General features: G+C 48.8%; 1 protein-coding gene across 4 annotated transcripts in view; it reads right to left on the bottom strand.

Moving 5' to 3' along the window:
• LOC121539129 (calpain-3-like) overlaps positions 1–15,163 on the bottom strand; it is a 64,749-nt gene extending 49,586 nt beyond the window's left edge. Inside the window, exons 1-4 of one of the 4 annotated variants that reach the window (XM_041847398.2) lie at positions 14,777–15,163; positions 11,159–11,228; positions 1,748–1,866; positions 1,278–1,411 (exon numbers count right to left, since the gene is read on the bottom strand). In XM_041847398.2, coding sequence (XP_041703332.1) covers positions 1,278–1,411; positions 1,748–1,866; positions 11,159–11,228; positions 14,777–15,028 — 575 coding nt within the window. In that variant the 5' untranslated portion in view covers positions 15,029–15,163. The remainder of the gene's footprint in view (positions 1–1,277; positions 1,412–1,747; positions 1,867–11,158; positions 11,229–14,776) is intronic. The other 3 variants (XM_041847400.2, XM_041847397.2, XM_041847399.2) reach the window with 3 other exon arrangements.
• Positions 15,164–15,424: the final 261 nt, after the last annotated feature.

Genomic DNA, 15,424 nt, shown 5'->3' with positions numbered 1-15,424 from the left:
GGGTTGTGGTTAGGGTTATCTACTTGGTGTAGAGTTGGGGTTAGGGTTACCTACTTGGTGTAGGGTTGGGGTTAGGGTTATCTACTTGGTGTAGGGTTAGGGTTACCTACTTGGTGTAGGGTTAGGGTTGCCTACTTGGTGTAGGGTTGTGGTTAGGGTTATCTACTTGGTGTAGAGTTGGGGTTAGGGTTACCTACTTGGTGTAGGGTTGGGGTTAGGGTTACCTACTTGGTGTAGGGTTAGGGTTACCTACTTGGTGTAGGGTTGGGGTTAGGGTTACCTACTTGGTGTAGAGTTGGGGTTAGGGTTACCTACTTGGTGTAGGGTTAGGGTTAGGGTTACCTACTTGGTGTAGGGTTAGGGTTGCCTACTTGGTGTAGGGTTGTGGTTAGGGTTATCTACTTGGTGTAGAGTTGGAGTTAGGGTTACCTACTTGGTGTAGGGTTGGGGTTAGGGTTACCTACTTGGTGTAGAGTTGGGGTTAGGGTTACCTACTTGGTGTAGAGTTGGAGTTAGGGTTACCTACTTGGTGTAGGGTTGGGGTTAGGGTTATCTACTTGGTGTAGGGTTAGGGTTAGTGGTACGTACTTGGTATAGGGTTAGTGGTACATGCTTGGTGTAGGGTTAGGGTTAGTGGTACATACTTGGTGTAGGGTTATGGTTAGTGGTACGTACTTGGTGTAGGGTTACGGTTAGTGGTACATACTTGGTGTAGGGTTAGGGTTAGTGGTACGTACTTGGTGTAGGGTTAGGGTTAGGGGTACATACTTGGTGTAGTGTTAGGGGTACATACTTGGCGTAGTGTTAGAGTTAGTGGTACATACTTGGTGTAGTGTTAGGGGTACGTACATGGCATAGTGTTAGGGTTAGGGTTAGTGGTACATACTTGGTGTAGGGTTAGGGTTAGTGGTACATACTTGGTGTAGGGTTAGGGTTAGTGGTACATACTTGGCGTAGGGTTAGGGTTAGTGGTACATACTTGGTATAGGGTTAGGGGTACGTACTTGGCGTAGTGTTAGGGTTAGGGGTACGTACTTGGCGTAGTGTTAGGGTTAGGGTTAGTGGTACATACTTGGTGTAGGGTTAGGGTTAGTGGTACGTACTTGGTATAGGGTTAGGGGTACATACTTGGCGTAGGGTTAGGGTTAGTGGTACGTACTTGGTATAGGGTTAGGGGTACATACTTGGTGTAGGGTTAGGGTTAGTGGTACATACTTGGTGTAGGGTTAGGGTTAGTGGTACATACTTGGTGTAGGGTTAGGGTTAGTGGTACATACTTGGCGTAGGCCTTCTCCAGAAGGGCACTCCAGAATTCGTTTCTCTCTGCAGACTTGGTGAACACCAGCTGGTTGTTGAGGGTGGGGATGCGGTCGTCAATAACAACGTCAACCCAGTCGCCATATCGCCAGAACTGGAGGAGAAAGAGTTGTCCCATGCAATACATGGTTGAGGATTTGACAAAAGTTGATAATGTGTTTCAATCAGGGTTGGGGTTGATTCCATTTCAATTCACCCATTTCAGGAAGTAAACTGAAATTCCTATCCTACTTTTAAGGAAATTAAATGAGGAAAACTGGAATTTTGAATAAGTTTAATTCCTGAACTGACTGAATTGAAATGGCACAGACCCTTGCCGTGATTGCAGTGGAACATAGTCATTGACATTAGTGTAATAATGAGAGTTGTTTTGACCCATTTAACTGGTAAACTCATTCTAGTTCTGTGGTTTTGATTGGTTGGTTCTGACCTGGAAGTGGAAGAGTCCACAATATCCCTCGGAGTAGCTCTGTTCCTGAGGAACGACCCGGAAGAGAAGCTTCTCATTCAGGGTCAGACAGGCTATAGCAGCCAGCAGCCAGCAGTCACCTAGGAAACACACAGTCAGACAGGCTATAGCAGCAAGCAGCCAGCAGTCACCTAGGAAACACACAGTCAGACAGGCTATAGCAGCCAGCAGCCAGCAGTCACCTAGGAAACACACAGTCAGACAGGCTATAGCAGCCAGCAGCCAGCAGTCACCTAGGAAACACACAGTCAGACAGGCTATAGCAGCCAGCAGTCACCTAGGAAACACACAGTCAGACAGGCTATAGCAGCCAGCAGCCAGCAGTCACCTAGGAAACACACAGTCAGACAGGCTATAGCAGCCAGCAGCCAGCAGTCACCTAGGAAACACACAGTCAGACAGGCTATAGCAGCCAGCAGTCACCTAGGAAACACACAGTCAGACAGGCTATAGCAGCCAGCAGCCAGCAGTCACCTAGGAAACACACAGTCAGACAGGCTATAGCAGCAAGCAGCCAGCAGTCACCTAGGAAACACACAGTCAGACAGGCTATAGCAGCCAGCAGCCAGCAGTCACCTAGGAAACACACAGTCAGACAGGCTATAGCAGCCAGCAGCCAGCAGTCACCTAGGAAACACACAGTCAGACAGGCTATAGCAGCCAGCAGCCAGCAGTCACCTAGGAAACACACAGTCAGACAGGCTATAGCAGCCAGCAGTCACCTAGGAAACACACAGTCAGACAGGCTATAGCAGCCAGCAGTCACCTAGGAAACACACAGTCAGACAGGCTATAGCAGCCAGCAGCCAGCAGTCACCTAGGAAACACACAGTCAGACAGGCTATAGCAGCCAGCAGCCAGCAGTCACCTAGGAAACACACAGTCAGACAGGCTATAGCAGCCAGCAGTCACCTAGGAAACACACAGTCAGACAGGCTATAGCAGCCAGCAGTCACCTAGGAAACACACAGTCAGACAGGCTATAGCAGCCAGCAGCCAGCAGTCACCTATGAAACACACTGTTACTTATCTACAGACACACACACCAAGAAACACACAGTCAGAAAGACACACACACACCAAGAAACACACACAGTCAGAAAGACACACACATACATTGAGTGTACAAAACATTAAGAACACCTGCTCTTTCCATGATATAGACTGACCAGGTGAATCCAGGTGAAAGCTATTGATGTCACCTGTTAAGTCCACTTCAGTCAGTGTAGATGAAGGGGAGGAGACAGGTTAAAGAAGGATTTTTAAGCCTTGAGACAATTGAGACATGGATTGTGCGTGTGCCATTCAGAGGGTGAATGGGAAAGACTTAAGTGCCTTTGAACAGGGTATGGGAGTAGGTGCCAGGCACATTGGTTTGTGTCAAGAACTGGAACGCTGCTGGGTTTTTCACGCTCAACAGTTTCCCGTGTGTATCAAGAACGGTCCACCACCCAAAGGACATCCAGCCAACTTGACACAACTGTGGGAAGCATTGGAGTCAACATTGGCCAGCATCCCTGTGGAACACTTGACAACTTGTAGAGTCCATGTCCCGATGAATTGAGGCTGTTCTGAGGGCAAAAGGGGGTGCAACTCAATATTAGGAAGGTGTTCCTAATGTTTTGTACAATCAGTGTATACACACACACACACACACACACACACACATAGACACACAAACCAAGGAACACACAGTCATTCAACAGGCTCAATGGGAAGTTGGTTTCATTCACTATTGTTACTGGTAAATGTACACAGCATGTAAAACTATTGTTTTATCTAACCCCTGGCCGTGAATGGTTGGAGTTGATGGACGGAAGCCCCACTGTTATGTAACTATTGAGTGGTGACCATCTTTGTTGTCTCCAGATGGGACTTGATAGGGAGAGGCCATACTGACGCGCCTGGTGCCCAAATGGATGACGTGTGGTATGTCACGCAGCTGAGAGTCCAGTGGAGACGAATGGAATGGGTTCAGTCAGTGGTCCTGATGAGCCATTCCCGGTCCAGTCAGTGGTCCTGATGAGCCATTCCCGGGCCAGTCAGTGGTCCTGATGAGCCATTCCCGGGCTAGTTTATAATGGATTGGGTTCAGTCAGTGGTCCTGATGAGCCATTCCCGGGCCAGTCAGTGGTCCTGATGAGCCATTCCCGGTCCAGTCAGTGGTCCTGATGAGCCATTCCCGGGCTAGTTTATAATGGATTGGGTTCAGTCAGTGGTCCTGATGAGCCATTCCCGGGCCAGTCAGTGGTCCTGATGAGCCATTCCCGGGCCAGTCAGTGGTCCTGATGGATTGGGTCCAGTCAGTGGTCCTGATGAGCCATTCCCGGGCCAGTCAGTGGTCCTGATGAGCCATTCCCGGTCCAGTCAGTGGTCCTGATGAGCCATTCCCGGTCCAGTCAGTGGTCCTGATGAGCCATTCCCGGTTCAGTCAGTGGTCCTGATGAGCCATCCCCCGGCTAGTTTATGCTGGCTAGATGGCAACAGCAGCAGCATGGCGCTAGTTAAAACTTGTAAAAGAAAGTGATGTTTATTTTCGATGGGCGAGGGAGAAATACCTTGTGATATTGGTCACCATGACATGCCAATTAGCTAACGTAACGGCACGCTGGTGTGAATGACCAGTACAATAGTGTTGTATCGAGGTGCTTCCCACTGCTGTTTCCCACTAGGCAGCAGTATCGAGGTGTTTCCCACAAGGCAGCAGTATCGAGGTGCTTCCCACTGCTGTTTCCCACTAGGCAGCAGTATCGAGGTGCTTCCCACAAGGCAGCAGTATCGAGGTGCTTCCCACTGCTGTTTCCCACTAGGCAGCAGTATCGAGGTGCTTCCCACTAGGCAGCAGTATCGAGGTGTTTCCCACAAGGCAGCAGTATCGAGGTGTTTCCCACAAGGCAGCAGTATCGAGGTGTTTCCCACAAGGCAGCAGTATCGAGGTGCTTCCCACTGGTGCTTCCCACTAGGCAGCAGTATCGAGGTGCTTCCCACTAGGCAGCAGTATCGAGGTGTTTCCCACAAGGCAGCAGTATCGAGGTGTTTCCCACAAGGCAGCAGTATCGAGGTGTTTCCCACAAGGCAGCAGTATCGAGGTGCTTCCCACTGGTGCTTCCCACTAGGCAGCAGTATCGAGGTGTTTCCCACAAGGCAGCAGTATCGAGGTGTTTCCCACAAGGCAGCAGTATCGAGGTGCTTCCCACTGGTGCTTCCCACTAGGCAGCAGTATCGAGGTGTTTCCCACAAGGCAGCAGTATCGAGGTGTTTCCCACAAGGCAGCAGTATCGAGGTGCTTCCCACTGCTGTTTCCCACTAGGCAGCAGTATTGATGTGTTTCCCACTAGGCAGCAGTATCGAGGTGCTTCCCACAAGGCAGCAGTATCGAGGTGCTTCCCACTGCTGTTTCCCACAAGGCAGCAGTATCGAGGTGCTTCCCACTGCTGTTTCCCACTAGGCAGCAGTATCGAGGTGCTTCCCACTAGGCAGCAGTATCGAGGTGTTTCCCACAAGGCAGCAGTATCGAGGTGCTTCCCACAAGGCAGCAGTATCGAGGTGCTTCCCACTGCTGTTTCCCACTAGGCAGCAGTATCGAGGTGTTTCCCACTAGGCAGCAGTATCGAGGTGTTTCCCACTAGGCAGCAGTATCGAGGTGTTTCCCACAAGGCAGCAGTATCGAGGTGCTTCCCACTGGTGCTTCCCACTAGGCAGCAGTATCGAAGTGCTTCCCACTAGGCAGCAGTATCGAGGTGTTTCCCACAAGGCAGCAGTATCGAGGTGCTTCCCACAAGGCAGCAGTATCGAGGTGCTTCCCACTGGTGCTTCCCACAAGGCAGCAGTATCGAGGTGCTTCCCACTGGTGCTTCCCACTAGGCAGCAGTATCGAGGTGCTTCCCACAAGGCAGCAGTATCGAGGTGCTTCCCACTGCTGTTTCCCACAAGGCAGCAGTATCGAGGTGCTTCCCACTAGGCAGCAGTATCGATGTGTTTCCCACAAGGCAGCAGTATCGAGGTACTTCCCACTGCTGTTTCCCACAAGGCAGCAGTATCGAGGTGCTTCCCACTAGGCAGCAGTATCGATGTGTTTCCCACAAGGCAGCAGTATCGAGGTGCTTCCCACTAGGCAGCAGTATCGATGTGTTTCCCACAAGGCAGCAGTATCGAGGTGCTTCCCACTAGGCAGCAGTATCGATGTGTTTCCCACAAGGCAGCAGTATCGAGGTGCTTCCCACTAGGCAGCAGTATCGATGTGCTTCCCACTAGGCAGCAGTATCGAGGTGCTTCCCACTAGGCAGCAGTATCGATGTGTTTCCCACAAGGCAGCAGTATCGAGGTGCTTCCCACTGCTGTTTCCCACTAGGCAGCAGTATCGAGGTGCTTCCCACAAGGCAGCAGTATCGAGGTGCTTCCCACTAGGCAGCAGTATCGAGGTGTTTCCCACAAGGCAGCAGTATCGAGGTGTTTCCCACAAGGCAGCAGTATCGAGGTGTTTCCCACAAGGCAGCAGTATCGAGGTGCTTCCCACTGGTGCTTCCCACTAGGCAGCAGTATCGAGGTGTTTCCCACAAGGCAGCAGTATCGAGGTGTTTCCCACAAGGCAGCAGTATCGAGGTGCTTCCCACTGGTGCTTCCCACTAGGCAGCAGTATCGAGGTGCTTCCCACTAGGCAGCAGTATCGAGGTGTTTCCCACAAGGCAGCAGTATCGAGGTGCTTCCCACAAGGCAGCAGTATCGAGGTGCTTCCCACTGCTGTTTCCCACTAGGCAGCAGTATCGAGGTGTTTCCCACTAGGCAGCAGTATCGAGGTGTTTCCCACAAGGCAGCAGTATCGAGGTGCTTCCCACTGGTGCTTCCCACTAGGCAGCAGTATCGAGGTGCTTCCCACTAGGCAGCAGTATCGAGGTGTTTCCCAAAAGGCAGCAGTATCGAGGTGCTTCCCACTGCTGTTTCCCACAAGGCAGCAGTATCGAGGTGCTTCCCACTGCTGTTTCCCACTAGGCAGCAGTATTGATGTGTTTCCCACTAGGCAGCAGTATCGAGGTGCTTCCCACTAGGCAGCAGTATCGAGGTGTTTCCCACAAGGCAGCAGTATCGAGGTGCTTCCCACAAGGCAGCAGTATCGAGGTGCTTCCCACTGCTGTTTCCCACTAGGCAGCAGTATCGAGGTGCTTCCCACTAGGCAGCAGTATCGAGGTGTTTCCCACAAGGCAGCAGTATCGAGGTGCTTCCCACTGGTGCTTCCCACTAGGCAGCAGTATCGAGGTGCTTCCCACTAGGCAGCAGTATCGAGGTGCTTCCCACTGGTGCTTCCCACTAGGCAGCAGTATCGAGGTGTTTCCCACAAGGCAGCAGTATCGAGGTGCTTCCCACAAGGCAGCAGTATCGAGGTGCTTCCCACTGGTGCTTCCCACAAGGCAGCAGTATCGAGGTGCTTCCCACTGGTGCATCCCCACTAGGCAGCAGTATCGAGGTGCTTCCCACAAGGCAGCAGTATCGAGGTGCTTCCCACTGCTGTTTCCCACAAGGCAGCAGTATCGAGGTGCTTCCCACTAGGCAGCAGTATCGATGTGTTTCCCACAAGGCAGCAGTATCGAGGTGCTTCCCACTGCTGTTTCCCACAAGGCAGCAGTATCGAGGTGCTTCCCACTAGGCAGCAGTATCGATGTGTTTCCCACAAGGCAGCAGTATCGAGGTGCTTCCCACTAGGCAGCAGTATCGATGTGTTTCCCACAAGGCAGCAGTATCGAGGTGCTTCCCACTAGGCAGCAGTATCGATGTGCTTCCCACTAGGCAGCAGTATCGAGGTGCTTCCCACTAGGCAGCAGTATCGATGTGTTTCCCACTAGGCAGCAGTATCGAGGTGTTTCCCACTAGGCAGCAGTATCGATGTGTTTCCCACTAGGCAGCAGTATCGAGGTGCTTCCCACTGCTGTTTCCCACTAGGCAGCAGTATCGAGGTGCTTCCCACAAGGCAGCAGTATCGAGGTGCTTCCCACTGCTGTTTCCCACTAGGCAGCAGTATCGAGGTGCTTCCCACTAGGCAGCAGTATCGAGGTGTTTCCCACAAGGCAGCAGTATCAATGTGTTTCCCACTAGGCAGCAGTATCGAGGTGCTTCCCACTGCTGTTTCCCACTAGGCAGCAGTATCGATGTGTTTCCCACTAGGCAGCAGTATCGAGGTGTTTCCCACAAGGCAGCAGTATCGAGGTGCTTCCCACAAGGCAGCAGTATCGAGGTGCTTCCCACTGCTGTTTCCCACTAGGCAGCAGTATCGAGGTGCTTCCCACTAGGCAGCAGTATCGATGTGTTTCCCACTAGGCAGCAGTATCGAGGTGTTTCCCACAAGGCAGCAGTATCGAGGTGCTTCCCACAAGGCAGCAGTATCGAGGTGCTTCCCACTGCTGTTTCCCACTAGGCAGCAGTATCGAGGTGTTTCCCACAAGGCAGCAGTATCGAGGTGCTTCCCACTGGTGTTTCCCACTAGGCAGCAGTATCGAGGTGTTTCCCACTAGGCAGCAGTATCGATGTGTTTCCCACAAGGCAGCAGTATCACATGTCCCTGTCGGTAGCTACGTGACTAATTTGTTCCATCCCCTTATCATATTTCCAGTAGGATAGCAGCCTACATGATAAATAACCTATATAATATTGATAGTAACCATCTGGATGGCACCGTGATACTGTCTACTGCCCAATGGGGAGAGTTTGGCTGTAAGCCGGTAGCCCAACGCCACAGGGCGCAGAGTGTCCTTCGCTCGGTCTTGCTGTTCTGCAGGAGAGGGAAGTAGCTAGATAGTGTAGCCAATATCAGGCCAGTAAGGAGAGGGAAGTAGCTAGATAGTGTAGCCAATATTAGGCCAGGGTGACAGCTAAAGCACATGTATTGTAGTGATTTTCACACAAAAAAATGTATAACTACGGCATTAACATCTACATAAAAAAAAGGAACAGTTACACTGATAAAAACGGAATGATTCTCAACACTCTCCCAAGTCCCAACTTCGGCAGACACATTTCAAATTCTCGATGAAGTTTCTAACCACTAGCTAGCTGGGAAGAGCTCATCAGGACGACTGACAGACCTGACTGAACCCAATCCGTTCATCCCCACCAGGTCCCCACTTAACTCTCGCTGTGCGACATACGTCATCAATTTTGGGCACCAGGCGTGTCTGCATTAGCCTCTCCCGTCTTGATATCTGAAAATACTGATGCAATATTTACTCCAATATCTTTGTGTTGTTGAGGAATAGTCCAATATCTTTGTGTTGTTGAGGAATAGTCCCACAGTCTCTCACTGCTGACCTCAGTGTTTTCTGGTTGTCACTCCACACCTGTGTGTAGGCTGTGCCCAGTCAGGGAGTTAACCATTGAACAATGTCAGTTATGAGCGTTTAGAATATTTTTGTCCCAGCCTGCATGGACCTTTGTCCCTCGTGGTCCCTTTATACAGACACTGGATGGACGAACAGCTCAACAATGAGAAGTGCTGCTAGCTGGAATCCCTTCCACAGAGCCAGTACAATGTAGAGAGGCCACTGGCAGAGAGGCCAGCCGTGAGGCTCACAGGGGGAGAGCTGGAATCCCTTCCATAGAGCCAGTACAATGTAGAGAGGCCACTGGCAGAGAGGCCAGCCCTGAGCCTCACAGGGGGAGAGCTGGGATGTTTTCTCCCCTGAAGAGAATGGTAACCAGAGGGGTATAGTATAGAGTATGATCAAGGAGTTAGACATATTTTTTTGAAAGATAAGCTTGAAATGGGCTTGGTCTAATTGATTCAACAACCAAAAACACACATCTAAGTTCAGCCTTTTTAATGACTAACTCATTGATCCTACTTTGTAGTATCCCCTTCAGGGTTATCATGGTACATAAAACCTCCTACCCCTACCGACTCATCAGTCAATACATCATACACCTGACCTCTCCTCAGTATCAGTCAATACATCATACACCTGACCCCTCCTCAGTATCAGTCAATACATCATATAAACCTGACCCCTCCTCAGTATCAGTCAATACATCACATACACCTGACCCCTCCTCAGTATCAGTCAATACATCATACACCTGACCCCTCCTCAGTATCAGTCAATACATCATATAACCTGATCCCTCCTCAGTATCAGTCAATACATCACATAAACCTGACCCCTCCTCAGTATCAGTCAATACATCATACACCTGACCCCTCCTCAGTATCAGTCAATACATCATACTGGTGTGGTGCAATGTAGTGTAGTGTGGTGAGGTGCAGTGTGGTGTGGTGAGGTGAGGTGCATTGTAGTGTGGTGAGGTGTAGTGAGGTGTAGTGAGGTGTAGTGAGGTGCAGTGCGGTGCGGTGTGGTGAGGTGAGGTGCAGTGTAGTGAGAAGAGGTGCAGTGTAGTGAGGTGAGGTGAGGTGCAGTGTAGTGTGGTGAGGTGAGATGCAGTGTAGTGTGGTGAGGTGAGATGCAGTGTAGTGTGGTGAGGTGAGGTGCAGTGTAGTGAGGTGAGGTGAGGTGCAGTGTAGTGAGGTGAGGTGTAGTGAGGTGTAGTGTGGTGAGGTGAGGTGAGATGCAGTGTAGTGTGGTGAGGTGAGATGCAGTGTAGTGTGGTGAGGTGAGGTGCAGTGTAGTGAGGTGAGGTGTAGTGAGGTGTAGTGTGGTGAGGTGAGGTGAGGTGAGGTGCAGTGCGGTGCGGTGTGGTGAGGTGCAGTGTGGTGAGGTGAGGTGCAGTGTAGTGTGGTGAGGTGTAGTGTGGTGAGGTGAGGTGAGGTGCAGTGTGATGGGTGTAGTGAGGTGCAGTGTGATGGGTGTAGTGAGGTGTAGTGTGGTGAGGTGAGGTGAGGTGAGGTGCAGTGCGGTGCGGTGTGGTGAGGTGCAGTGTGGTGAGGTGAGGTGCAGTGTAGTGTGGTGAGGTGTAGTGTGGTGAGGTGAGGTGAGGTGCAGTGTGATGGGTGTAGTGAGGTGCAGTGCGGTGAGGTGAGGTGAGGTGAGGTGAGGTGTGGTGTGGTGTAGTGAGGTGTGGTGAGGTGAGGTGCAGTGTGGTGAGTTGACGTGTAGTGTGGTGAGGTGCAGTGCAGTGTGGTGAGAAGAGGTGCAGTGAGGTGTAGTGTGGTGTAGAGAGGTGTAGTGTGGTGTAGTGTAGTGTGTAGTGGGAAGGGTAAGGGGATACCTAGTCAGTTGTACAACTGAATGCATTCAACCAAAATGTGTCTTCCACGTTTAACCTAACCCCTCTGAATCAGAGAGGTGCGGGGGGCTGCCGTAATCGACATCAACATGGGGTGGGGTGGTGTGGGGTGGTGTGGGGTGGTGTGGTGTGGTGTGGGGTGGTGTGGTGTGGTGTGGTGTAGGGTGGTGTCGGGTGGTGTGGTGTGGTGTAAAATTGTTTATTTACCAAGATCTCCCTGGCAAATGTCTGTCCTGCTGGCGCCGCCCACAATGAACTGAGGGTTCTCACAGATCTCCTGAAGACAGAAACATGGATATACATGGATCACTGCTGTAATGGGAAAAACACCAGAACAGAAACACACAGAAACATGGATATACATGGATCACTGCTGTAATGGGAAAACACCAGAACAGAAACACACAGAAACATGGATATACATGGATCACTGCTGTAATGGGAAAAACACCATAACAGAAACACACAGAAACATGGATATACATGGATCACTGCTGTAATGGGAAAAACACCATAACAGAAACACACAGAAACATGGATATACATGGATCACTGCTGTAATGGGACTATAACACCAGAACAGAAACACAGAAAAAATAGTGATGGGGAAGAAATCCATACAGTTACGTATTATTATATTACTATTGGACAATATTATATCAATATTTGACTGCAAGTATCGATAATAATAATAATAATAATAATAATAATAATAATAATAATAATAATATACACTACCGTTCAAAAGTTTGGGGTCACTTAGAAATGTCCTTGTTTTCCATGAAAACATACATGAAATGAGTTTGAATAGGAAATATAGCAAAATGAATAGGAAATTGGGGCTGCAGGTAGCTTAGTAGTTAAGAGCGTTGTGCTAGTAACCGAAAGGTCGCTGGTTCTAATCCCCGAGCCGACTAGGTGAAAAATCTGTCGATGTGCCCTTGAGCAAGGCACTTAACCCTAATTGCTCCTGTAAGTCGCTCTGGATAAGAGTGTCTGCTAAAATGTTTTTTTTTTTTTAAGTAAAATGAAATGTGGTCATTAACAAGGTTAGAAATAATGCTTTTTAATTGAAATAATAATTGTGTCCTTCAAACTTTGCTTTCGTCAAAGAATCCTCCATTTGCAGCAATTACAGCCTTGCAGACCTTTGGCATTCTAGTTGTCAATTTGTTGAGGTAATCTGAAGAGATTTCACCCCATGCTTCCTGAAGCACCTCCCACAAGTTGGATTGGCTTGATGGGCACTTCTTACGTACCATACGGTCAAGCTGCTCCCACAACAGCTCAATAGGGTTGAGATCCGGTGCTGGCCACTCCATTATAGGCAGAATACCAGCTGACTGCTTCTTCCCTAAACAGTTATTGCATAGTTTGGAGCTGTGCTTTGGGTCATTGTCCTGTTGTAGGAGAAAATTGGCTCCAATCAAGCGCCGTCCACAGGGTATGGCATGGCGTTGCAAAATGGAGTGATAGCCTTCCTTCTTTAAGATCCCTTTTACCCTGTACAAATCTCCCACTTTACCACCACCAAAGCACCCCCAGACCATCACATTGCCTCCACCATGCTTGACAGATGGCATCAAGCACTCCTCCAGCATCTTTTCATTTGGTCTGCGTCTCACAAATGTTCTTCTTTGTGATCCGAACACCTCAAACTTCGATTCGTCTGTCCATAAAAAAAAAATCCAATCTTCCTCTGTCCAGTGTCTGTGTTCTTTTGCCCATCTTAATCTTTTATTTTGATTGGCCAGTCTGAGATACGGCTTTTCTTTGCAACTCTGCCTAGAAGGTCAGCATCCCGGAGTCGCCTCTTCACTGTTGACGTTGAGACTGGTGTTTTGCGGGTACTATTTAATGAAGCTGCCAGTTGAGGACCTGTTTCTCAAACTAGACACTCTAATGTATTTGTCCTCTTGCTCAGTTGTGCACCGGGGCCTCCCACTCCTCTTTCTATTCTGGTTAGAGACAGTTTGCGCTGTTCTGTGAAGGGAGTAGTACACAGCGTTGTACAAGATCTTCAGTCTCGCATGGAATAGCCTTCATTTCTCAGAACAAGAATAGACTGACGAGTTTCTTTGTTTCTGGCCATTTTGATCCTGTAATCGAACCCACAATTGCTGATGCTCCAGATACTCAACTAGTCTCAAGAAGGCCAGTTTTATTGCTTCTTTAATCAGCACAACAGTTTTCAGCTGTGCTAACATCATTGCAAAAGGGTTTTCTAATGATCAATTAGCCTTTTAAAATGATAAACTTGGATTAGCAAACACAACGTGCCATTGGAACACAGGACTGATGGTTGCTGATAATGGGCCTCTGTACGCCTATGTAGATATTCCATTAAAAATCAGCTGTTTCCAGCTACAATAGCCATTTACAACATTAACAATGTCTACACTGTATTTCTGATCAATTTGATGTTATTGTAATGGACAAATAAATTTATTTAGGAAACAAGGACATTTCAAACTTTTGAACGGTAGTATATATATATATATACACACATTAAGTACACCAAACATTAGGAACACCTTCCTAATATTGAGTTGCAACCCCCCCCTTTGCCCTCAGAACAGCCTCAATTCATTGGGGCATGGACTCTACAAGGTGTCAAAAGTGTTCCACAGGGATGCTGGCCCATGTTGACTCCAATGCTTCCCACAGTTGTGTCAAGTTGGCTGGATGCTCTTTGGGTGGTGGACCATTCTTGATACACACAGGAAACTGTTGAGCATGAAAGACCCAGCAGCATTGCAGTTCTTGACACCAACCAGTGCGCCTGGCACCTACTCCCATACCCCGTTCAAAGACACTTACATTTTTTTGTCTTGCCCATTCACCCTCTGAATGGCACACATACACAATCCATGTCTCAATTGTCTCAAGGCTTAAAAATCCTTCTTTAACCTGTCTCCTCCCCTTCATCTACACGGATGAGAAGTGGATTTAACAAGTGACATCAATAAGGGATCATAGCTTTCACCTGGATTCACCTGATCAGTCTATGTCATGGAAAGAGCAGGTGTTCTTAATGTTTTGTGCACTCAGTGTATAATAATATTGTTATTATTATTATTTTAGTAGTGTAGGTAACCGCGGCAAAATACAAATCATTCTATAGCTTGTTCTCCATCTTCTTTTTAAATAGTGAGACAACATGTTTTCAGCACTTTTATTTCCCTGACTGATCAAAACTCGTTTTCTCATGCTCTCTATTGTCTCTCTGCAACAGACATATGGTGAGCAATATGTTTGGATCATCAAATCGCAATAAAATTGCAGTATATATAGAATCGTGAGAATCGCATTCCATATCGTATCGGCACCTAAGTATGGTGGTAATATCGTATGGTGAGGTCCCTGGCATCCCCTACAAACAAATGGATAAACCATAGTTCACCAATTCATAGCTTCACATCAACCTTGCCAGGGATTTTAAATAATCAGCTACTCCCCCCCCAGCCCCCTCCCCCCCCTGCCCCCGTTCTTTAACCATATGATTCATAACCATTTCTAACCATTCTGACAGTTGCATGTTTCAAGCAGCCATAACAACCATGATTCCATCCCATAATGAATGGTGATAAGTACCTCAGAGGTCCTTAGATTTCTCTGTTCAGTACTTAGCTGAACATGTAGATCCAGATAAGATTCCACAAAATGTTTGCCATCATGAATCCCTTTCAAACATCCTGAAACGTCCTTGTTGTTGACTCGGTATTGTAGATATCATCCCACCTCCCACATGCGTGTCCATTCCATCCCCTCTGTACTGAATCATCCTCCTCTCCTGTATGTCCACCCTGCTCCCCCCCCTCCTACCTTGGGTCTCTTCCAGACGATGTTCTTGACCTTGTTGGACTTGTGTCCCAGCTCCTTGTACCCCAGAGACTCCACGGTGGCAGGGAAGGTGTCATCCTCAAACAGGCACTTCTTGGTGAGGCACTCCTGTTTCAGCGTGGCAAAGTCCTGTCCGCTGAAGCGTAGGGGCTTGCTGAGGGAACCTTCTCCGTCTCTTCTCTCTCTCTCCCGGATCAACCGGTCGCAGAAAAAGCCAGATGGTGTATAGGGCATTTTTGATTTTTTTTTTAAACTGGCTTTTGCCACTTCCACTAATGTCTTACAAGCCTAAAAAACTTGGCATAAATCCAACAGGCTTATCTCTGATTGGCTGTGTCTTTGTATGACGTCCCCCTTTCCCTCTTGGTCACGGAGTAGACTTGAAAGGCGTGCCGGGCGAAAAATACATTGACTCAACATGCATTCACATTCACATTCAAAATTCACATCCACACACAAAGGTTGTCTATTTGTTCCAATTCCCATTGGTTCCCTGAACAATGCCCAAATGTTCCCTGGCGGTGGTCATTCTCGTGTCATTCCATTATTGTCACACAAAGGTGGCGGTGTGCCGGGCTGCGTCACAGTCCATGCAGAGAGTGGTCAGTGGACAGCCTGCCTCAGCAGAAG

Source organism: Coregonus clupeaformis, unplaced genomic scaffold (genome assembly GCF_020615455.1).
Source record: "Coregonus clupeaformis isolate EN_2021a unplaced genomic scaffold, ASM2061545v1 scaf0430, whole genome shotgun sequence".
In the NCBI taxonomy this organism is placed as follows: Eukaryota; Metazoa; Chordata; class Actinopteri; order Salmoniformes; family Salmonidae; genus Coregonus; species Coregonus clupeaformis.
This window is presented reverse-complemented; position numbering and strand designations above follow the sequence as displayed.